The sequence below is a fragment of the Scyliorhinus canicula genome, chromosome 9 (assembly GCF_902713615.1).
Source record: "Scyliorhinus canicula chromosome 9, sScyCan1.1, whole genome shotgun sequence".
NCBI lineage: Eukaryota > Metazoa > Chordata > Chondrichthyes > Carcharhiniformes > Scyliorhinidae > Scyliorhinus > Scyliorhinus canicula.
In genome coordinates, this window is record NC_052154.1 from 121,705,259 (window position 1) to 121,730,921 (window position 25,663).

Genomic DNA, 25,663 nt, shown 5'->3' on the forward strand with positions numbered 1-25,663 from the left:
AGCTAAATTGCCCCTAACTGGTAAAAAAGAACTGAGTACTCTAAATTTATTTTTTTTAAATGCATAGAACCATAGAATTCCTACAGTGCAGAAGGTGGTCATTTAGCCTATTGACTATTGATGAATAGAAAATCATCATTGGATGGGTGCATTTTCTTTAATGGGTGGATGATCAGCTCACGAGTGCAGCTCCCAATTCTCGATAAATAACCACAACCTGACCAAAGCTGGTCCAATAGGATCATCAAAATTGGGAAAATAAAATAAACTGGGCTGTCTGGACGATTAAATTTCCACCATCCTAACAAGAGAACACAGAAATTCACATCTGAACCAATGTAAGGGAGTTTTTAAAAAATGTGGCAAGTTTACAAAATTAGATCTATTTTTATAGAGTTCATCAGCATCGGCAAATACTAGGAGTGAGATTTAATTTTTTTCTTAAATTCAAACTTGAATCATGATCGCTATATAATATATGGACCTTCCTGAAAACCCACTGATGAAAAAACTGCTTAGCAGAGTATTAAACCACATTAGAACAGAAACTTCATTTAATTATCATCGAGTGGCTAAAAGGTTATAATATTTTAGACTCATTATTTTAGTAGAAAAAAAAGAAAATCAATAAATTAAACTAAAGTCAGTAAATTAAACCATTGTCGATTATCGTAAAAACCCATCTGGTTCACTGATGTCCTTTAGGGAAGGAAATCTGTTGGTCTTTCCTGGTTTGGCCTACATGTGACTCCAGATCGACAACAACGTGGTTGACTCTTAATTGCCCTCAGGGATGGCCAATAAATGTTGGTCCACCCAGCAAAGCCCACATCCCATGGACAATTTTTTTTAAAATTGAGAATGGGTGATGACACCTGGTGAGGTACTGCAACTAAAACAAAAATATGAAAGGAAACTTAATCAATTAAAGCAAAAAGTTACTTACAGGAGTGATGATACACCCTGACCCATGCAACGCCTACAGATCGCGGAAAGCCTCAAGCAGACCAGCACACACTATGTGCCACCCGGACCTGAACATAACCATTGCAGAGGGGCAGAGAGTCGGGTCAGCTGACCCCCTCGACTACACATTGCCTTGACCTGTTGATAGGAACAGGAGTAGGCCATTCAGCCCATCAAGCCTGCTCCGCCATTTAATATCATGGCTGATCGGCCACATTTTACATCCACTATTCTCATAACCCTTTACATCATTGTTAATCAGAATTCCATCAATTTCTACCTTACCCACGCACAATGACTGAGCTTCCATAGCCTTCTGGATCGAGAATTCCAACGATTCACAAACTTTGGTGTAAAGAAATTTCTCTTCATCTCGGTCCTACATGGCACGCCACTTATTTTGAAATTGTGCCCCTGGTTCTAGACTCCCCAGCAAAGGGAAACATTTTACCTCTATCTACCCTGTCTATTCCTTTAAGCATTTGGTACGTTTCAATGAGATCACCTCTCATTCTTCAAAACTCTAGAGATAAAGGCCCAGTTTGCCCAATCTCTCTTCATAAGACAGTTCCGCCATGCCTGGAACAAGGGATGTTGAATCTTCATTGCACTCCCTCTATAGCAATCATATCCTTTCTGGGGTAAGTGGACCAAATTGCACACAGTGCTCCAGGTGCAGTCTAACCAAGCTTTTATACAATTGAAGCAAGACCTCACTACTGCCATACTCAAATCCTCTTGCGATAAATGCTAACATTCCATTAGCCTTCTTATAGCTTGTTGTACCTGTTTAGAACAAAGAACAAATAAAATGACAGCACATGAACAGGTCCTTTGACCTTCCAAGTCTGCACTGACCATACTTCCAGCGGAACTAAAACCCGCTACCCTTCCAGGGACCAATTCCCTTTTACTCCCATCCAATCCTGTATTTGTCAAGACACCCCTTAAAAGTTACTATCATATCTTCCACGACCTCTCCTGGCAGCGAGTTCCAGGCTGCCACCACCCTCTGTGTAAAAAACATGCCTCGTACATCTCCTTTAAACCTTGCCATTCGCACCTTAAACCTATGCTCCCTGGTAATTGACTCTTCCACCCTGGGAAAAAGCTTCTGACTATCCACTCCGTACATGCCCCTCATAATCTTGTAGACCTCCATCAGGTCGCCCCTCAACCTCTGTCATTCCAGTGAGAACAAACCAAGTTTTTCCAACCTTTCCTCGTTGCCAATGCCCTCCATACCAGGCAACATCATTGTAATATTTTTCTGTACCCTCTCCAAAGCCTCCACACATTGAGAGTGTGGCGACCAGAGTTGAACACGATATTCCAAGTGCGGCCTAACTAAGGTTCTTTAAAGCTGCAACATGACTTGCCGATTTTTAAACTCAATGCCCCGGCCGATGTAGGCCTTCTTTTTATAAATACATTTAGAGTACCCAATTAATTTGGGGTTTAAACATGGCCAATTCACCTACCCTGCACATCTTTTGGGTTGTGGGGGCAAAACCCACACAAACACGGGGAGAATGTGCAAACTCCACACGGGCAGTGACCCAGAGCCAGGATCGAAGCTGGGACCTCGGTGCCGTGAGGCGGCAGCACTAACCACTGTGCCACATGCTTTTTAAACTTTCTACCGAACTCCTTAAACTGCTGCTGCAAGACCTCATCACTCTTCCTACCTATGTCGTTAGCACTAATGTGTACCATGAACTCTAACTGTTCACCCTCTCCCTTCAGAATGCTTTCTGCCCATTCAGAGACGTCCTGGACCCTGGCACCAGGGAAGCAACATATCATCCTGGAGTCTCTTTCACATACTCCAGGATGATATGTTGCTTCCTTGGTGCCAGGGTCCAGGACGTCTCCGAATGGGCAGAAAGCATTCTGAAGGGAGAGGGTGAACAGAAGCGCCTAACCAAACCCCTAACTTTAGAGTGCCCTATAACTATTGCTCTAGTGCTCTTTGCCCCTCCCTGCTTAACAACAGAGCCAGCCGTGGTGCCACTGCCCTGGCTGCTGCTGCTGTTATCCTCTGATAGGCCATCTCCCCCAACAGTATCCAAAACGGTATACCTGTTAGAGAGGGAGAACGGTGGGTTTAAGTGATTTATTGACAAGGAAAAGGACAAGGACATATACATTTTTAAATTTCTTATCAATTAGGAAATACTCTGCATATCTGTTCGTTCTACCAAAGTGGATTATCTTGAATTTTTCTACATAATATTCCACTTGCCATGTTCATACCCACTCACTAAGCCTGTCCAAATTCTCCTGTAGCTGCTTTACATCTTCCTCACAACACACATTCCCACCTAGCTTTGTATCACCTGCAAATTTGGAAATATTACATTTGGTTCCTATAACCAAATCATTGGGCACAATTCACCAGAAAATTTTCAAAGTGTGATTCTGCATACATTTGGCAGAACGTTTCACGGTAGCTGCAATGTCAAGATAGAGACTGCTATTCAACGACACTTAGCCGTTCTTTTGGGCTCTGGGGAGTTTCTCCCCACTGAGGCCACACCTTGACATTTTTCCGGCATTGGTGAGCTAAACATGCTGGCGAGATCGGCTCCTCAGAGATCAGGGCGGCATTTTGAAAGGTTGCTAGAATCTCCACCCTTTTCAGGAATCACTCCTCTACCCGTCCCTCAACCTTTATGCAGCCAGGCTGGCGCTGCCTGGGTGTCATGCCCTGTCCTCGACCACCCACAGGACTCTAATAGTCTCCGAGACCACCCCCCCCCCCCCTCCTCGCATCCCCATCACATTTGGTCTACGCTTGTGGAGACCAGTACTAATTGGCACCTGGCTGAAGCTTTGTAGTCATGGTCATTCCAGGCAGCGGGTGAACGCAGCATCAGGATATTTAAATAGGCCCAATGGCTCGTTTAAATACAATTATTTTGTGCACACCCTCCTCAAAGGAGTGATCGGATGACTCACAATTGACTCGACGCAAAGACCAACTTGGGGCTCTCCCAGGATTCATCCTTTGTACCTGGCTCCACAGCGGTGCAATGCGGTGGCTGAATCCCTCCCATTGATATATATTATGAACAGCTAGGGCCCCAAGTACTGATCCTGGTGGTACCCCACTAGCCAACAGCCTACCAATGTGAGAATGACCCGTTTATTCCTACTCTCTGTTATCTGCCTGTTAGCCAATCCTTAATTCATGCCAGTGTATTCTGTCCTATCCAGTGTGTTTTTATTTTGCTTTTCAACCTGCTATGGGGGACTTTATCCGGAATCTTCTGATAATCAAAATATACCTCGTTCATTGACTTTAAGCCTGCTCCACCATTCAATAAGATCAGATTGTGGTCTCAACTCCACATTCACACCTATCTATCTTCGATAATCTTTCACTTCCTTGCTTATCAAGAATCTGTCTACCTTAAAAATATTCAAAGTCTCTGCTTCCACTGTCTTTTGAGGAAGAGAATTCCAAAAACTCACGACCCTGAAAGAAAAAAATCTGTCCTGGTCCACCCATGTCGCTGCTACCAACAAGAAATGATGTGGAGGTGCCGGCGTTGGACTGGGGTGAGCACAGTAAGAAGCCTTACAACACCAGGTTAAAATCTAACAAGTTTGTTTCAAACGCGAGCTTTCGGAGCACTGCTCCTTCACCTGAGGAATGAGCAGTGCTCCGAAAGCTCGTGTTTGAAACAAACCTGTTGGACTTTAACCTGGTGTTGTAAGGCTTCTTACTGTGACCACCAAGAAAGCGCAACAGCGCCTATACTTCCTCAGGAAACTAAGGAAATTCGGCATGTCCACATTAACCCTTACCAACTTTTACAGATGCACCACAGAAAGAATCCTATCTGGCTGCATCACAGCCTGGTATGGCAACTACTCGGCCCAAGACCGCAAGAAACTTCAGAGGGTCGTGAACACCGCCCAGTCCATCACACGAACCTGCCTCCTATCCATTGACACCTCCCGCTGCCTGGGGAAAGAGGGCAGCATAATTAAAGACCCCTCCCACCCGGCTTACTCACTCTTTCAACTTCTTCCATCGGGCAGGAGATACAGAAGTCTGAGAACACGCACGAACAGACTCAAAAACAGCTTCTTCCCCGCTGTTACCGGACTCCTAAAGGACCCTCTTATGGACTGACCTCATTCACACTACACCCTGTATGCTTCATCTGATGCCAGTGCTTATGTAGTTATATTGTATATCTTGTGTTGCCCTATTATGTATTTTCTTTTATTCCCTTTTCTTCCCATGTACTTAATGATCTGTTGAGCTGCTCGCAGAAAAATACTTTTCACTGTACCTCGGTACACGTGACAATAAACAAATCCAATTCAAAAATGCCTCCTCATATCGGTCTTAATTGGATGACCCCTTATTATCTAGAACGAATAGGGGAGTCATAGCGAGCTGTGTTTGAATGGCTATTATAGAACTATTATATCAGCAGGTAGCCATCTTCCTCTCTCCACCAAATATCCAACATCGACCACATTGTCCTTGCATTGACCATACTGTCCTTGCCCCATCACCTTGACCCATTGCCTTTTCTCACCTCAATACTTGAACGCGATGCCGGCTCCCAAATCCAATCTTATCTGTAACTCCAAGTTTGAATCTCTTCAATCAGGTTTCTATCACTGCCGCAACACTGAAATGGCTCAAACCACCATCAGAAATTACATCTTGTTTGACTGTGGTGCACTATTCCTCCATAGCCTTTATCTCAATTGCCCACTCCAACAAATTACTTCTGTTGTCCAACTCAATTAGACTACCTGTACTTGGTCCCAACAGTTATGTATCAAATTGTAACTGGTGCATCTCTTCACATTCTTGCACTCTAAGCTCACCATTATCCTTGCCCATCACACCCCCTTCCTCATCTACCTGCCATACCTTAGAAACATCACACACAGATATGGGATCAGCTTCCACACACTGACAATACCCAGTTTTGCCCATCCCTGAGTTTAACTAAAGTAGCTGAATCATACAGAACAGAAAAGTTCCAGATATTCACCCCTTTGAGCTATCAGGCTGTAAGTGACCTTAACATGGAGTGGTGGCTAATCTTTAGGAACAGAAGTAGGCCTTTGAACTCAAGCCTATTTCAATTGTATCGATAAACATAGAACAGTACAGCACAGAACAGGCCCTTCGGCCCTCGATACCGTTGGTGAACGTTGCTCACCTTGGTGAAGTCGTGGTGACAGATGTGCCAGGATCTGGTCATCATTCTTATTGACCCTGTCTAACACTTCCATTTGGTCGCCCTCGACCACTTCCTCATCATCAGCTGTGTCACATTCGTTTGAAGCTGGCTGGGAAGGGTTGTGCAAAGGTCGTGGTTGATTCAACAGAGCTGCATTGTTGGGAATAGTAAAAAAATATATTGTCAGTTATTATTCTTCTCGTGTGGAAAAATATGTTCTGCGGGTTGAAAGAAACAAATCCTAATTACTGTTTTATCAAACTGCTTATATAAATGTAGGTAAACCCAATGTGGAAGAATTACAGGAAAACAACATGGCAATTCGGAATCACACCAGAAACTATTTCTGAAACTCAGCTCGGAATGCTGCACCCATAAGCAAATTCCAACTTTCAAATGAATCCTGTGCAGAAATATCTGGGGTGTAGTTGTGTCTAATACTCAGTGAGCGACACACCTTGATTGAGATGACTCATCTACCCTTTATGTGGCTTTTGCATTTATAAAGTGCCTTTGACATCTATAGTGACCCCGGACCAGACCCCAACAGTGGGTAGGATATTGGCCAGAAGCCCCAATATTTTTATTAACTTTGTAAGACCATGAGGAAAAGATACTTTGCTCCAGGAATGACTCCCGCACAAATACTAACACAGTACTTCATTTAAATAAATTTCAAGTACCCAATTGGTTTTTTTTCCCAATTAAGGGGCAATTTAGCATGGCCAAGTTACCTACCCTGTACACTTTGGTTGTGGGGGTGAGACCCACGCAGACCGAGAGAGAGAACGTGCAAACTCTACACGGACACTACTAACACAGTATTACAATATCTTTAATTTCTCACAAGAAAATAGCGTTCAATTACCCCAAAAACAATGCTAATCAATACAGTGATGCATAGCCCTTAATTGCTATTGTTACTTTCACTCAAACAACAAAACCATCTCAGATCCCATTCAATTTTTAAATACAGTTAGCACTCCGGAATCTTTGCAGTACACATTGTCTTGATACTCCACTTTGGAAAAGAGAAAACTCATGAGACTGTTTTAAAGAAAAAGACTTGACCCTGTCAGTACAATGCAGGATCGTTAATTGAATCTTCAGAAACTGCTTTCATACTTGACTTTCAGCTCCAAACTAAAACTAAACCCTTAACGCCTGACTGCTTCCATTATCTACATCATCTTACTAACTGAACACAATGGGCTCGATTCTCCAGTCCCCCAGCTGGCTGTTTCTCAGTGGTGTGATTCTCTCTTCCCGCTGCTTGTCAATAAACTCCCCATTGAAGCCACCTCACACCGCCTAGAAACCCGTGGGCGGGGGTGGGCTGCCGGCGGGAAAAGAGAATCTCAAACGCCAGAGAATTGTGGCCAATGTCTCTAACGAACGACTCCATAAGAAACTGCGTAACATCAACAAAAATACATTTGCCCAAACATTTACGATGCGTTAATTGCACCTCTGGTTCCCAAAAAGCCCAGCTGTCTTGCAAAACAGGATTCTTTAAAAACAATACTGCAGCTGTCGTACACACACCAACCCAGGCTTTTAACACTTACTGTACCAAATACATATAATAGAATATATATGAAATACCTACATTCATCGCACGTACAATGACATTTGAAGGGAATTTAAGGAGGCATAAGGAAAAGTAGGCACTGACACAAAATACAAAGTCTCAGGAGGGGTGTCCAAAATCATGGTCAGCGGTGGAGTTTTGATAAAGTGAGCCTTATAAGTAAAGAGAAGCTTAGTGAAGTTGAGTATATGAATGACCTTTCAGAAGCATTGGGCCCAGAGAGATGAAAGTGCAGCCACCGATGGCGAGGTGAAAATAGGGGAAATTCACACAAGAAGCCAGAGGCAGGGAAAAAGAGTGCAAAGGGAATGATTTGTAGGGCAGGAGGAGACCACGTAAATAGAAATGAATCTAAACATGAATGGGAATTTTATATTTGAGGCATAGTGAGCCACTGAGAGAATAGAAATGATTGGTGAAGAGAATTTGGTGCCAGACATGACACAGGCGTTATGGGCATACTGAAATTTACAAAGAGTGGAGAAAGGAAGCTGGGTTCGGACAGACAGTCTTAGTACAAATTGGATCTTGCGGCACCAAAGGCAGAAATACGAGCTTCAACATCAGATTGGCTAAAGTAGGGGTGGAAGAGGAGGTAGGGGACCTTGGTTTAAAGTTAAAATTTAAAACATTACACTCAAATTAGAAGTGACATGTCTCTTATATCTAATGCACAGGATAAACTCATCTGCTATACTCCTTTAAAAAGGTGAAGTATTCTCAAACTAAAAGATTTTCATTGCAAAACCGGCAAAGAATGAAAATACGAATAGAAATGTATTAAGGGAAGGTACTTTAGTGTGGTCCCGAATGCTTCAATTGGTGATAATAAAGCATATTTGGAAGACTCTAAGCACTTACATTTCTCTTTTCATCATCCCTATATGTTTATAGGTCGTGGTCGGCCTGTGAAATTCGCTACCAGAGAAAGTGGTTGAGGCCAAAACATTGTATGTTTTCAAGAAGCAGTTAAATATAGCACATGGGGCAATGGGGATCAAAGGATATCATGCTGGGGGGGGGGGATCAGGCTATTGAGTTGGATGATCAGCCACGATCATAATGAATAGCAGAGCAGATTCGAAGGCCTGAACAGCCTCCTGCTGAACCTATTTTCAATGTGAAGATTATTGTCAATGTTGGGGAGATGGTGGTGCAGTGGCAATGTCACTGGATTAGTAATCCAGAGGCCCAAACTAACGCTCTGGGAACACAGGTTTAAATCCCACCATGGCAGCTGGTGAAATAAAATTCAAGTAATAAATCTGGAATATAAAGCTATTCTCGGTAATTAATTGTCGAGTAAAAACCCATCTGGCTCACTAATCCCCTATAGGGGAGGAAATCTGTCAGCCTTCTTTTTCCCTTTAAAAAAAATTAATTTAGAGTACCCAATTCATTTTTTCCAATTAAGCGGCAATTTAGCGTGGCCAATCCACCTAGCCTGCACATCTTTGGGTTGTGGGGGCGAGACCAATGCAAACACAGGGAGAATGTGTAAACTCCACACGGACAGTGACCCAGAGCCGGGATCGAACCTGGGACCTCGGCGCCGTGAGGCAACAGGGTTAACCCACTGCGCCACCGTGCTGCCCTGAAATCTGTCAGCCTTACCCTGCAGTTATCTCAGGCCTCTGAAATAGCCTAGCAAGCCAGTCAGTTCAAAGGAATTAGGGATGCGCATCAAATGCTGGACTTGCCGGTGACACTCACATTCCATGAGAGAATAAAGAAACAGTTACCTCTATCTCAGGTTGACCTTCAACGCATTTTGTGACTATAAAAAAATAAATGCATACAGTGTGCGCATCAGCAGTTTCAGCTAGCCTTGCAAATGCAGGACCACAGTGTGTGTTTTTTTGGTTATGTCTATGGAAGACCTGCAAAGATTAAAAGGAGACTATTATCTGTCTCAAAAGTGTTCATCCTAAGCTCCGCAAGAAAAAGTTTCTGCTGACTAGTTTGCCGTTAACCCTTCATGAACTGTTTTCAGGCTGTTGTATTTGTATTCATTTAATATCTTGTGCTTCTGGGAATAACTTGTTTGGGAGGCTCGTCCAATATAAAATGTGAATGGCATGGCCAAGGATATGTCTTCTGAAGTGAAAAGAGACACGATATAGAGATTTGGTAACCACAGAAGCATTCATTGCTTGCGGGGGCAGACTACCGGGCATTATTTTATGCTTAAAGGCACAAAGTGGGTGAGTGACGGCTTTCATTTGGAAGTGCTGGACAGTTCTTATTGGAAATAAAGAAAAGGCTTATGGAGTGAGCTCAAACTGGAACCAACTGAGAAACATAATAAACACAAGTTGAGCAAAGGCATACGGTCAAGTCGGCCTATAGGTGGAATAGGATTGAGAAGTTGTCCTGCTGCAGCACCTGGGACCCTAGGACCAGAAAGCCTGATGGATCTACACGTAGATTCAGATGATGCCACAAACTTCAAGAACACAATGTTATGAGCTATTTAATTTTGTCCAAAACAATGGAACCAGAGGACACAGCCTAATCTGGTTTAGCACAGTGGGCTAAATAGCTGGCTTGCAATGCAGGACAATGCCAGCAGCGCGGGTTCAATTCCCGTAGCGGCCTCCCTGAACAGACGCCGGAATGTGGCGACTTGGGGCTTTTCACAGTAACTTCATTGAAGCCTACTTGTGACAATAAGCGATTATTATTATTATATCTTGAAAGGAAGTGATCTCAAAATGAATCTGTGGAAATGTATTTTGAGTGCGAGTGGCTAGTCTATGGAGCAGATTTCCCGAGGGAGCTCATAGAAGCAGGGAGTATCGATTTCTTCAAATGCAAATTTCAGGATACAGTATATGAGTAATTTAAGCCATGGCATTTGGTCAGTGGACCTTGCTTGGGAGAGAAAAGACTGGCAGATATTTTCTCACATGGAAAATAGTATTTTACTATATAATAGGGCAGCACGTTAGCATAGTGGTTAGCACAATGGCTTCACAGCGCCAGGGTCTCAGGTTTGTTTCCCGGCTTGGGTCACTGTCTGCGGAGTGTGCACGTTCTCCCCTGTCTGCGCGTGTTTCCTCCGGGGGCTCCAGTTTCCTCCCACAGTCCAAAGATGTGCAGGGGTAGGTGGATTGGCAATGCTAAATTGCCCTTAGTGTCCCAAAAAAAAAGGTAAGGTGTGGTTACGGGGATAGGGTGGAAGTGTGGGGATAGGGTAGAGGTGTGGGCTTCGGTAGGGTGCTCTTTCCAAGGGCCTGTGCATACTCGATGGTATGAATGGCCTCTTTCTGCTTTGTGAATTCTGTGATGTACAATTCATCAATATCAGATGCCATTTCAAATTTTAGCAAAGCTGAAGTAACAGCTATTTGTATTTGTTGAGGGTTTATGTGGAAGTCCCTCACCATTGCATTTATATGAATATACTTCCTCATTCTCAATAGCTAGCCACAACCTGACAAAGGTTGAATAGAAACATCAAGGTTAGGGGTAGGAAAAATAAATGGGCTGTCCTGATATTTCTAATTTCAACCCAACCAGAGGGGGCAAAAAATAAAAACTAGCATGTTTAGAAAGCAGAATCAATTTTGATAGAATAGGCAGAGACATTGGCATCGAGAATGTGGACTATAAAAAACTGTAATATATGGAGCCCCATCCACCCCACATACTGATAGCCCAGTGAGTATAGCCACTGCTCAGAATAATTAAAATGCATGGACTAAATAATCTCAAACTTCAATTCCCAGGCTGTGCCAAGTTAACCAAACACAGGTGAGACTAAAGTCACATCCAGCCAGAATTTCTGTTCTTGAACGCAATCCAATGCCCCCTGCTGAAGACCAGCTGCGATGCAACATTCAGTTAAATTATTCAGCTTCTGATTAATAGTGCATCTACAGGGGCGGCATGTGGCGCAGTGGTTAGCACTGGGACTGCGGCGCTGAGGACCCGGGTTTGAATCCCGGCCCTGGGTCACCGTCTGTGTGGAGTTTGCACATTCACCCCATGTCTGCGTGGGTTTCACACCCACAACCCAGAGATGGGGCAGCATGGTAGCACAAGTGGATAGCACTGTGGCTTCACAGCGCCAGGGTCCCAGGTTCGATTCCCCGCTGGGTCACTGGCTGTGCGGAGTCTGCACATTCTCCCCGTGTCTGCATGGGTTTCCTCCGGGTACTCTGGTTTCCTCCCACAGTCCAAAGAAGTGCAGGTTAGGTGGATTGGCCATGATAAATTGCCCTTGGTGACCAAAAAGGTTTAGGAGGGGTTATTGGGTTACGGGGATAGGGTGGAAGTGTGGGTCGGTGTAACTCGATGGGCCGAACGGCCTCCTGCACTGTATGTTCTATGAGCAGGGTAGGTGGATTGACCACGCTAAATTGCCCCTTAATTGGAACAAAAAAATAATTGGGTACTCTAGATTTTTAAAAAATAGTGCATCTACAGATAATTTTTGTGCTGCATTCACTTCAGCTCTTTACAATAAATCTGTTCTTCAGTCTGCACGTATGTTAGTTATCTCTGAAAACATTCATATATTTGACGCACTCAGCAGGTCTGGCAGCACCTGTGGGGAGAGAAACAGAGGCAAACATGACTCTTCTTCAGAGCTGAAGAATCATATTCAACTTGAAACATTAACTGTGTTTTGCTCTCCACAGGTGCTGTCGCACCTACTGTGTATTTCCAGCATTTTCTATTTGTATTTCAAATTTTCAGCAACTCCAGCATTTTTGCTTTCATATTATTCAGCTCACAAAGATACAAACAACTGCCAAATTTGTTTTGCTAGAATTTAAAAGGGTATTTGGTGCCTGATAAACCAGGAAAAAGCCAATGGGCGGAATTCTCCGACCCCCTACAGGGTCGGGGAATCGCCCGGGGCCTTCGTAAATCCCGCCCCCGCCGTGGCCAGAATTCTCCACCACCCAGGAATCGGCGGAGGCGGGAATCACGCCCCGCCGGTCGGCGGGCCCCCGTGGCAATTCTCCGGCCCGCCGCTGTCAGGCCTATCCCACCGACGTGGTTTAAACCACCTCTGTGCCGGCGGCGCGAGCGGGCCCTGGGATCCTGGGAGGGGCGCGGGGCAATCGGACCCCGGGGGGTGCCCCCACGGTGGCCTGGCCCACGATCAGGGCCCACCGATCGGCGGGCGGGCCTGTGCTGTGGGGGCACTCTTTTTCTTCCGCCGCCGCCACGGCCTCCACCATGGCGGAGGCGGAGGCGGAAGAGACCACCTTCCACCGTGCATGCGCCGGTGGGGACGTCAGTGGCCGCTGATGCTCCAGCGCATGCGCAGACTCACGCCGACCGGCGAAGGCCTTTCGGTCAGCCCTGACGCTGGCCGGCGTGGCGCCAAAGACCGTTGGCGACAATCGGCAGAGCGGGAGCGACTCCGGCGCGGACCTAGCCCCTAAAGGTGCGGAATTCCCAACCGGGTAGGGGAGAATACAGCCCAATATTTCTGAAGGAAACGGGAGGGGAAGTAAATTGGTAACCAAATAGTGTGGGAGTGTGGTTGCTTAGCATCACCACAAGATGGCAAAAAACAAACCGAGAAGTAATCTGATTTGAAGTATGCAGACAAAATAAATGTAACAAAGGAGATTGAAAAGCCTGGCGATTCCTATTGAGCAAGTTTATCCCTTCATCCTCCTTTCACTTCCCAAAGGTTTGCACTATGATCCTCAGGTGAATACATGAAGTTATCATTGCGAGAGTCCATTGCTAGATATCATCAATGCCACAATTTAGTTGATCCAGTTAGAGGCAGGTTAGAATGTGAAAATACACGAGCTGTTCAGCCTCCTTTATGTCAAATCAGAAGGTTAGTAACGTCTCCTAGCAAACTGTTCCAATATGTATGTAAGAAGACTGGGATTATGTCAGGGTTTCTCACAGTTAGGGTTACCAATGAAAGCTGAGTCAGCGATATTTTTTTCCAGATATACAGGGCGCGATTCTCTCAGCCTGGGGCCGGACCGGAGAATTCCCACGACCGGCACGAATCGCGCCACATCGCCCCGATGCTGGCACGCGATTCTCTGCAGAGCGGAGAATCGGTGCCATTAACGCCAGCATGGTTGGCGTGACACCGATCGGGGGACGGTCTACGCGGCCGGCCGCCAATTCTCGGCCTGGAATGGGCCAAGCGGCCATCGTAATACCGCCGGGTCTTGCCGCCGCCATCCACACCTGCTCTCAGCAGGTGGGAACTCACCGTTAAACGGTCGGGGAGGCGGCCTGTAGCTGGGGTAGGGGAGGTCCGACACCGGGAGTGGCCTCCAATGTAGCCTGGCCTGCGATCGGGGCCCACCGATCGGAGGGCCAGCCTCTCTGACTGGGGCCTCCTTTCCGACGCACCGGCCCCTGTGGCCCTGCGCCATGTTGCGTCGAGGCCGGTGCGTTGAAGGAGGCCACTGCGCATGCCCCGATCCAGCCGTGCCCAGGTCATGCTGGGTTCAGGAGCTTCGCCACATTGAAGCACAGGTACAGTTGTGTGCCAGCAACCTCCCAGCCACTGATGAACGAGTTATCCAAATAAGTGAAGAAACTGCCAAAGATCCCCTACTGCAGCGCGTGATGAAGCACCTCGCCATGGCTGGCAAAAGGGGCAGTGCACCCAGTTCTTCAACGTTAAGGATGAGCTGACGGTTGTTGAGGGGATCCTTCTTAAACTAGATAGAATCGTCATTCCCCAAAGCATGCAAAACATGGTGCTCAGACAGATCCATGAGGGTCACCTGGGGGTCGACAAATGTCGACGCAGAGCTCGGCAGGCAGTTTACTGGCCTGGCATCAGCCAGGACATTGCCAACACGGTCCTCAACTGCACAACATGCCAGAAGTTTCAACCAGCTCAGCCCAAGGAAACATTGCAACAGCACGTGATTGTGACCTCTCCGTGGTCCAACGTAGGGATCGACCTCTTTCACGCAAATGGGCGTGATTACGTGCTCCTGGTCGACTACTTCTCCAGCTACCCGGAAGTGGTGAAGCTGTCGGACCTCACATCCAAGTCCGTCAACAAAGCCTGCAAAGAGACGTTTGCCAGGCATGGGATACCACTCACAGTAATGAGTGACAACGGTCCATGTTTCTACAGCCAAGAGTGGTCCGACTTTGCACGATCCTACCACTTTAGTCATATCATATCCAGTCCCCATTACCCGCAATTAAACGGGAAGGCCGAGAAAGGGGTCCATATTGTCAAGCGGTTGCTGTGCAAGGCTGCAGACTCAGCCTCTGATTTTAACCTGGCGCTATTGGCATACAGAGCAACCCCTCTGTGGACTGGTTTGTCTTTGGCGCAGTTGCTCATGAACTGCAAACTGAGGAAGACTGTTCCAGCCATCCATGTTCCAGACCTTGACCACCTCACGGTGCTGCAGAAAGTGCAGCGATGTAGGGACCAGCAGAAGATCGCGTATGATGCTCATGCCACGGATCTGCCTGCGCTGGTTCCAGACGATGTTGTTCGCGTTCAGTTGCCTGAGGGAGATTGCTCAGCCCCAGCTGTTGTCGTCAGACAGGCTGCTCCTAGGTCTTTCGTTGTCCAAATGGCTGATGGCTCTATTTTACGGCGCAACAGGAGGGCGGTGCGTAAAGTTCCCTGCCCATCACCCGACCGCACGTCTCCGCATGTCATCATGCCTCCTCCAGACGTCTTGCACCACGAGGTCACCGATCTGGCAGCGATCCCACCTGTCCACAAGACCACCGAGATGGCAGCTATCCCGCCTGTCCAGGTGCCGGCGTTCCCACCTCCACCTCTGAAGCGATCGACAAGAATTTGTCGCCCACCACAAGACTGAATCTGTAGACTTAAATCTTGTAAATTTTGTTCAGTTTGCTCTGTATCTGCACGATCGACACCTTCCCATGTACATATGTTCATTAATTCCCCACTTATACATAGTTATGCATGTAGCCACGTTCCAAAATTTATTTTTAAAAAAGGGGAGATTTCATAATATCCACTCATGTATATCATGAGATGCAGATAGGCAGTGATTGATACACAGGATAATCAATGAACACACACGACACAGAACAACCAATCACCAGACAGGACACCACCACTATAAAGCCACAGGGCATTAAGACTCTCTCTCTCTCACAGGACACGGCTAAGGAGATAGTCACAGTGCACAAGCCAGTAAATATCATCACCATGTGGTGGAGAGCTAGCCTGGTCAAGCCAGTAGGAGGTTATCAGTTAGGTTAATAGAGTGTCAACCCACAGCAGATTATGTACAGCAATCAGCAGTTTCAATAAAACAGTGTTGGACCATCTCCTGTGTCGGAAGCCCGTTTCTCGTTTCACTGCATCCAGTTGCAGTCGATGTTAGACCAAGACAGATAACACATCATTGCCTTCTTGAACCATTGCAGCACTACTGTGTTGTGAGGGAGAGAGTTCCAGGATGTTGCCCCAGTGACATTGAAGGAGTTGGGATATACTTCCAAGTCAGGGTGGTGAATGACTTGGAAGGAAACCTCCAGGTGGTAGGGTCCCCAGGTATCTGCTGCTCTTGTCCTTCTAGATGGTTGTGGTCGTGGGGTTGGAAGGTGTTGTCTAAGGAACATTGGTGAATACTGCAGTGTATCCTGTAGATGGTACACATGGCTGCCACTGTTAGTCGGTGGCGGAGGGTTTGAATGTTTGTGGAAGGGGGAGCATTCAAGCGGCGGGGGGGGGGGGGATCAGGAGGTGAGTTATTTGCCATAGAATTCCTAATCTTTGACCTGCCCTGGTAGCCACAGTATTAATGTGGCTAGTCCAGTTCAGTTTCTGATCAATGGTAAACCCCAGGATGTTGATTGTGGGGACTCAGCGATGGTAATTCCACTGAATATCAAAGTGCAGTGGTTAGATCCTCTCTTGTAGGAGATGGTCATTGCCTGGCACTTGTGTGTCACGAATATAACTTGCCACTTGTCAGCCCAAGCTTGGATATTGTCCAGGTTTTGCTGCATTTGGACATGGACTGCTATTATCTGAGGATTCACGAACAGTGCTGAACATTATGCAGTCATCTGCAAACATCCCACTTCTGACCTTATGATGGAAAGCAGGTTATTGATGAAGCAGCTGAAGATGGTTGTGTCTAGGACACTACCCTGAGGAACTCTTGCAGTGAAGATGATTGACCTCCAACCACCACAACCATCTTCCTTTGGGCCAGGTATGACTCCAACCAGCGGAGAGTTTTCCCTCTGATTCCCATTGACTCCAGTTTAGCTAGCGCTCCTCGATGCCATACTCGGTCAAATGCAGCCTTGATGTCAAGTGCAGTCACTCTCACCAAACCTTTAGCATTCAGCTCTTTCGACCATGTTTGAACCAAGGCTGTAATGAGGTCAGGAGGCGAGTAACCCTGACGAAAACCAAACTGAGCATCCATGAGCAGGTTATTGCCACTTGATAGCATTTTTGATAACTCCTTCCATCTCTTTGCTGATGATGGAGAGTAGGCGGATAGGGCGGTAATTGGCTGGGTTGGATTTGTCCTGTTTCTTGTGTACAGGACACACCTGGGCAACTGGTTAGGTGGATTGGCCATGACAAATTGCCCTTAGTGTTGGGTGGGGTTACTGGGTTATGGGGATAGGGTGGAGGTGTTAACCTTGGGTAGGGTGCTCTTTCCAGGAGCCGGTGCAGACTCGATGGGCCGAATGGCCTCCTTCTGCACTGTAAATTCTATGTAAATCTATGTAAACTTACCGCATTGTTGGGTAGATGCCAGTGTTGTAGCTATACTGGAACAGCTTGGCTAGGGGTGCGGCAAGTTCTGGAGCACAAGTCTTCAGTACTATTGCTGGGATATTCTCAGGGCCCATAGCCTTTGCAGTAATAATCAACTGTATGACTTTTCTTTGACAGAATATTAAACATTACAATGGTGGCAACGGTGAATGATGTGGCAACCATAAAGCAAACATGGTTGCCACCAATTGGATTGCCTCAACATATTCTGCAATTGAAACAGTTTTAGAAGCAATTACCAGCACCATAACCTTAAACCTAAATGGGAGGGGGGATTCAGGCCAGTTGTGTGCGAATATGAAATGAAATGAAATGAAAATCGCTTATCGTCACAAGTAGGCTTCAAATGAAGTTACTGTGAAAAGCCCCTTGGAGCTTTTGTTCCCTATGAAGCGATTTGTAGGTGCAGTTTTTGTTTTCAAATTTACCAATAGGAAGTTTTGTGACCTCAGAAGAGGACAAAATTTGGCAGGCAGGCTCGTTCATGGAATTTTGCCTCCATTAATAGTAGCAAGTGTGTGTGAGCTGAGCAATACCAGGACCTTGTCCATCTTTCACATTTTTCAGTCCCTCCACTGAATTAAGGGATGGTCTATTTATTTGTATGTAGTTACTGTATGATTAAATGATAAAGAATTTGTGTTGGGTGAGGTTACTGTCTGATCAAATGATAAAGAATTAGTGTTAGGTGGGTTACTGTGTTATGGGGTTATGGGACTAGGGGAGAGGTTTGGGCTTGGGTAGGTTGCTCTTTCCAAGAGCCGGTACAGACTCACTGGGCCGAATGGCCTCCTTCTGCACTGTAACTTCTATGAATGCAAAATACAGCCCTTTCATAGACTACCCTGCATTTTATTAGGGCATAAAATTGTTTCACAAAACGAGGAATTATTCTGCTATCCTGTCTGTCACGTTAGAACGTACAAAACAAGCACATGGTGATTGCATCATTTGGCATACACATGGAAAGAAGGGCAATGGGCTGGAATCTCCATTGCTAGTCCACTCCATGAGCCTGACTGCACAGTTGGATATGCAAATTTAGGTCCCATCCATTGTGGGCGGGATCCAGATTGCGATACCTCGCAAGATCCCATTCGATCTCGCAAGGCGTAATGTGTTGCATCATGAGTCAGGAGCAATGCCATCGTTAGATTGTGCACTTGATTTCAGGGATGGTGGGCCACCGGGATGGTGTATGCTCTCTGACATTCACACTGAGAATATCCAGGCTAAACTTTGTTTACTTGGTTTTCGACCAATGGTTGCTCCAAACCTAATCCCACCGAGGAACAGATGGAACACAATCACTAAATAGATCTTAACCCTCCTACTTCCTTTGTCTATGCAAATAGGCTTAAGATTCTTGTCATCTCTTTAAAGACAAAATTACTGGGAGCAGCCAACAGTGATTTTGTTTTAAAATCACTTACTAAAAGAATTTCAACTCTTCTTTAGACTACATGATGTGCAATATTTATGACTGCCTCGATTAATTAAATCTAATTTTACTGAATACCATTCAGGAGACAGCAAATAACCTGCATCTTTTAAAAATATAACAGGGAAACCCAGGTCCACACTCACCATTCCTCTTGAGGAAGTCAAATGCATCACTGTAGCCCTGTTTGCACATATCCCGCATCACCTGTCAAAAAGATTAAAACATATTGAGAGAACAAATCTGTACTGGATTTGGACATGCCAACTGCTAGCTTTTGCAAATTTTCATTCTTTTCATTAGTATTTAATATGTCTATTGTGGAATGTTTACTGACATTCAATGAAGCAGTTCATTGCGTTTCTCCACCCTAATCCGAGTCCCTTGTATACATTTCTATCACTTGGTGTTGTGTTCAAAAAGCATCTCCATTTGGTCTGGGCACCTCAATCTCTTCAATTTTTCTGAAGAGAAGTCAGCGCCTGTTGAATCTGAATTTGGACATTTAAAAAAAAAACACTTCTGGAACTGAAACCTGCATTCAATGCTTCAAGGGTCAACAAAATAGGAGTTGTGCCGGTGAACCACACAAAAGTAACATAGCTTTGTATCTACTTCAATGCAAAGTTTCCCATCATACAGTCTACTACCCATGCCTTATTACGTTGAGACCTTGCTGCATCAAATAATCTTAAACTCTGATCTGAAAGCAACTCATCTGGCTCATACAAGGCAAGTGTTGCATGCATTTGCCTGCTCGGAGAATAGCTCACATTGTGCAGTAGATTTTGAAAGTAGAGTTCATGCTGGTTTTAGACAGCCTGCAATGCCTGTCCCTCTTTGCCATATTAGTTCATGATGTATCAGGAAAGGTACGAGGGTTAAGGATCCTTTCCAGAGTACAGATGGCATTCAACTGACAATAATGATCCTTCCCAGGGTAAATATGGCATTCAACTGGCAACTCAAGGAACAATAAATTAAGCTAAATTGCTTACAGTCTAAAAAATAGTGCTTCATCCGCCAAATCAAAGTTGCAGGTTTGAGATTGTTAGTCATAGTTTAACTGAGCCAGATGCACTCCGATGTAATCCCTTCTAAAAACGCAGAACACCCGTTATGCAGGGTTATAAAATGTCACCAGTCGGACAGCACAATGGCACAGTGGTTAGCATTGCTGTCTCCCGGCGCTGAGGTCCCAGGTTCGATACCGGCTCTGAGTCACTGACCATGTGCAGTTTGCACATTCTCCCCGTGTTTGCGTGGGTTTCGGCCCCACAACCCAAAGATGTACAGGGTTGATGGATTGGCCATGCTAAATTGCCCCTTAATTGAAAAAAAATGAATTGGGTTCAACAGCATCAACATCTTTAATTCCCCACCATCAAGATCCACATTGGTCAATGACTTTACTAACTGGCCATATAAATACTGGGGCTTGTGATGAATGCAGGAATTTCAGATATATTTTGTATTTCACATATCTGGTTCTGTAATGGTTAAAAGCCTGGGATAGTGTGTGTACGTATCTGCTGCAGCAAGTTATTTTAAAATCCCAGTTTAAAAGACAGGCTGACATTGTGGCGACAGAAGGGGTAAATAGGGCATTGTAAAAATGTGATCATCCTTATTTCAAACCATGCTTATGTGTGAAACCATCAATATCCACATTGGCCAGCAACTTAACTGGACCGGCCATATAAATACTGGGGCTTGTGACGAATGCAGGAATTTCAGATTATACTATATGTATCTGGTGCATAATAGTTAAAAGCCTGGGAAAAGCCTGGGTTAGCGTGTGTATGTATCTGCCCCAGCAAGTTATTTAAATCCCAGTTTAAAAGACATTGTGGCAACAGAAGGGATAAGTAGGGCATTATAAAAATGAAATCATTCTTATTTCAAACCATGCTTATGTGAAACGAGCCTAATGGAACAGAAGCTTCTGAAAAGTGTTGTCAAGTTAAACAGTGATTTTAACACAGACAACAATCTTCCTGAAGGTTATCCCTCCCTCTCTCCAAGACATCTCTGACAGCATGTATTCCTGTGTTTGCTAACTGTATTTAAAAGTATGTTTTGACCGGAGATGGGTGTTGCTTAATTGGAAGGATAGCAGTTAGGATGTTGAACTGTTTACTTTATTGCTAAGTATTGTTTAACTAGTAATTTTAAGCTATTCTTTAAGATGTTATGTTAATTTAATACTGCATTCATAATGAAGTTTGTTTAAGACTACTGGGCGCAATTGAATAACCTCATCGTGCCCGACGTGGTGACGCAACAAGGACGCTAAATCTCACAAGAGGCCTCTCACAAGATTTGCGACGCTCAAAACTCCTCACAAGATCTACCAAGATCTCGCGAGACGTCGTGATCTGGATCTTGCCCAGTGAGGGCGAGATCCAGATTAACGTATTTAAATGAGCCATTAGGTTATTTTCATTATGTCTGCGCCCGATCATCCCAAGGTCCAGGAACTAATGGCTTCGCATGGAAGGCTTCACCATGGTGCCGCTTTGCACTGGTCCACACAAACCTGGATCAGGCACAACGGCACCTGGGAGCTCTCCCCCAGCATCAGCGACCTCAGTCGGGTTCTGGGAAGGATGGCATCCCTGCTGCCACTTGGGCGCCTTGGCACTGCCAGCTGTGCATCATAGCAGGGGCACAACCAAGGTCCCGGAAGCTGATCTCGTCAGCGCAGGGAATGAGGTAAGTGTGGCCTCAGTGGGGCGCTCCCTGCAGAGCCCCCCCAAAATAAACCAATGTCCTGATCGATAGCAGGGCCGCTCTCGGCAATGTGGGTGCCAAGAAACACCCTGCTATTTACCCCCCAAATGAGACTCTTTTTTTTTTTTGCTCTCATTAAATTGCACTCGCCATATCCCTACTTGTGCGTGGAGTCGCTCCTGGAGCAGTATCCTTTTCTCACAGCTTTACAAATAAACAAATGGGGGTTTCTGTCTGGTGTCCCAGCAAATGTCGGGGTCTGGTCCAGGATAGACTACAAGAACAGGTCAGAGGTTGTAATTTACAGTCAGTAACTACACCTCCTGACACCCAAAGATTAGGAGGGCCTTGTGGTCGCGCCCTACCTATGGAGTAGAAGTTCTGGGTTTGATCCTATGCCAGAACCTCTTGGTCACTGAAAGACGTTTATAATACTGCTCGACTGGCAGATAATCAGCTCAGGAATCCTTCCACTATACCCCCACTATTCCCAAAAGGTAAAAAAATTGTGGGTGTGAAGATACGCTAAAGGAAATTCCCAAAAGTCGGTCCAGCACCAGCAAGGCACAAACCATGAGCATGATAGAATACTCTCCAATTGCCTGGATGACTGCAGGCCGAACAACACAAGAAGCTCAACACCATCTGACAGGAATCAGCCCGTTTGGTTGTCAGCCAATCCAATACCTTAAACATTCATTCCCTCCACCACCAGCTCACCACGATTTGAGTGTATACCATCCACAAGATGCACTGCAACAGCTCTCCAAGTCTTCTTCAACAATACATCACAAACTCATTACTTCCAGCACCTAGGCAGCCAAGGGCAGCAGGTGCATGAGAAGACCATCACCTCCAATTTCCTCTCCAGGTCTCCTACGCTCCGCTCCTGCCAATCTTCATCACAACTGGGTCAAAATTCTGAAACGCCTGACCTAACAGGAATATAGATACCCTTCACCAGACCAAATAGATCACGTCCACTAGTTCTCGTCCAACGTCCTTGTTACCTCCTCAAAGAACTCTAACAGATTTGTCAGACACAACCTCCCCTTGATGAAGGCTGTGCTGACTCAGTCCTATTTTAGCATGCACTATCAAGTACTTCCGCAATCTCATCTTTAATAATGGGCTCTAAAATCATACCATGAGCAAATCAGGCTAACCAGACTATAATTTCCCATCTTCTAACCTCCCTCCCTTCTTAAACAGGGGTGTTACATTAGTCATTTTCCAGTCCTCTGGGAACCCTCCCTGCTTCCAGTGATTCCTGAAAGATCACCACCAATGTCTCCACAATCTCCTCAGCTAGCCCCAATCCCGTCCAGGTAATTTATCCACCCACAACTCCAAAGATGTACACGTTAGGTGGATTGGCTATGATAAATTATCCCTTTGTGTCCAAAAGGTTAGTTGGGGTTACAGGATAGGGCAGGAGTGTGGGCCTAGGTAGGGTGCTCTTTCGGAGAGTTGGTACAGACTCAATAGTCCAAATGCTCCATCTGTACTGTAGGGATTCTATGATTCTAATGCGAAAATCACAGCCAACATTTGTTTGCTTAAATTTTTCCAGGAACCGTCAATAGAGCTGAACTCAGGACAAGGAATGGTAGAACCTTTGCTGCAGTTGGTTAATGAATGATTATTCCAATGTGGGAACAGTTGTAGCCGTAACATAATAATAGTAATAATATTTATTGTCACAAGTAGGCTTCCATTAACATTGCAATGAAATACTGTGAAAGCCCCTAGTCGCCATATTCTTGCACCTGTTCAGGTACACAGAGTGAGAATTCAGAATGTCCAAATTATCTAACAGCACGTCTTTCATGACTTGTGGGAGGAAACCGGAGCACTCAGAGGAAACGCACGCAGACACAGGGAGAATGTGCAGACTCCGCACAGACAGTGACCCAAGCCGGGAATTGAACCTGGGACCCTGGTGCTGTGAAGCAACAGTGCTACCCACTGTGCTACCGTGCCGCCCCTATAATCTTTATTGTCACAGGTAGGCTTCAGGAGAACATCAATCATTTATAAGTCTGAAGCATCCCAAGGATGGCTCATTTCTTGGATGTGGGGTCCCTTCCCTGCAGACGGTTTCAAATTTGATTCACACAATTCATAGGACAGGTCACACAGGATCTTTTTAGGAATGAATCAGCAGATTAGTTCCTCTGCAGTACTATATTTGATAAATCACCTTCAGACAAAACTATTTCTGTATTACAGGTTTAATTGTCTGAACATCTAGCAGGAATCTCCCCAGTAATCAAGAATGAAACATTTTGCGCTCTCCAGAATATTACCCCTCAATATCCCAGTTCTTTACCCCTCTGTCACTTTAATTCAGCAAATTGAGGGTACTTTCTATATAGTACACTATTATTTTTAGTTACCAATACTTGGTGTATTTCATGGACATTCCGTTCCAATTACTGGAACATTTTCTTCTTTTGACGATTTGTACAAAGAAAACATTCAACTAAAGCACAGCGCACAAAATAAGCTACTTAGCGTGGCTGAAGTTATAGCAGAGCCCCATCATTAAAAACCATTTAAAGTTCTTTATCACACACTAGTGGAATATGTTACATGATCCTATAGGAATAGAAATTTTATCCCCGTTACCATCTTTAACAATTCAGCTAGGGAAACTGGTCCTGTGATCAGACTGACTTTCCAAATTCCAAGACATTCTCTGATTCCTTGGGATGAAAGTTGCCTATTTAAAGCGGTCCTTCTATAGTTTAAGATTCGGAGCTTTACTGATCTTTGCAACACCATGCCTAGAGCATACAGTTTCACAACCACTGGAACAGAAAAAGGTTTAAACCTGATGTAACCTCTGTGGATGTCGTGCAAAATTGGAATGCCCAAATCCTCTGGAGAGGTTGGGTTAAGTGAAGCATTCCCAGGGGCACCACGGTGGCCTAGTGGTTAGCACAACCGCCTCACGGCGCTGAGGTCCCAGGTTCGATCCCGGCTCTGGGTCACTGTCCGTGTGGAGTTTGCACATTCTCCCCATGTCTGTGGGTTTCGCCCCCACAACCCAAAAACGTGCAAGCTAGGTGGATTGGCCACTCTAAATTGCCCCTTAATTGGAAAAATGATTGGGTACACTAAATTTATAATAAAAAAAATAAAAAGTGAAGCATTCCTGTATGGATTTGCAGCACCAAGGGCGGCACGGTGGCGCAGTGGTTAGCTCTGCTACCTCACAGCTCCGAGGACCCTGGTTCGATCCCAGCCCTGGGTCACTGTCCGTGTGGAGTTTGCTCATTCTCCCCGTGTCAACGTGGGTTTCGCCCCCACAACCCAATGCAGAGTAGGTGGATTGGCCATGCTAAATTACCCCTTAATTGGAAAAAAATAATTGGGTACTGTAAATATTTTTTTTAATGAATCTGCAGCACAGTTTGTAAATAGGCCCGATCATGGTTTGAAGTACCCTGTAATATCAAAACAAAACACAATGGAACGTCGTCCTCATTTATTTATTCTTACCTCTGGTTCAGGGGGAAATAATGCCTTGGAAAGTCGGTACAAGTTCTGTAGGTTGAACTGAATGCTGGTATTAGTTATTCTTAGCTCATGCATATTGCTTGAGCAATCACGAGGACAAATGTCACTTTCGCCAGCGAAGGGAGACACTGAAATTGTGTTTTTAAGTTCATACTGAGGTAAGTTATCTGTAATTCCACCATCGACATATCGCTGAGAAGAATAAAAATACATGTCAAAATTGTAGAAGAACATTTAAGATGATTAATACAATGAACAATGACTAAAATGGTTACCTTGTATGGTCTTGAACATAATAAAGGGCCGAAGCCAAAATGCAGTCTCAACTCACCCCCTCCCCCCAATCCAACACAGCCCCAAATAAATTTTGTGAGACAGACTGTTCACCCATAACTATGTCAGGAATTGGAGATTACACCACTTCTTCTGAATTT

The 25,663-nt window shown here is 45.3% G+C and overlaps 1 protein-coding gene across 2 annotated transcripts in view; it reads right to left on the reverse strand.

Annotated features, from left to right (window-relative positions):
* The window catches only part of pnpla2 (patatin-like phospholipase domain containing 2), a 98,125-nt gene that overhangs the window by 17,545 nt on the left and 54,917 nt on the right, over positions 1-25,663 (reverse strand). For both annotated transcript variants that reach the window (XM_038807480.1, XM_038807479.1), the window contains exons 4-6: positions 25,212-25,421; positions 19,118-19,178; positions 6,165-6,335 (exon numbers count right to left, since the gene is read on the reverse strand). In XM_038807480.1, the coding sequence (XP_038663408.1) occupies positions 6,165-6,335; positions 19,118-19,178; positions 25,212-25,421 (442 nt within the window). The remainder of the gene's footprint in view (positions 1-6,164; positions 6,336-19,117; positions 19,179-25,211; positions 25,422-25,663) is intronic.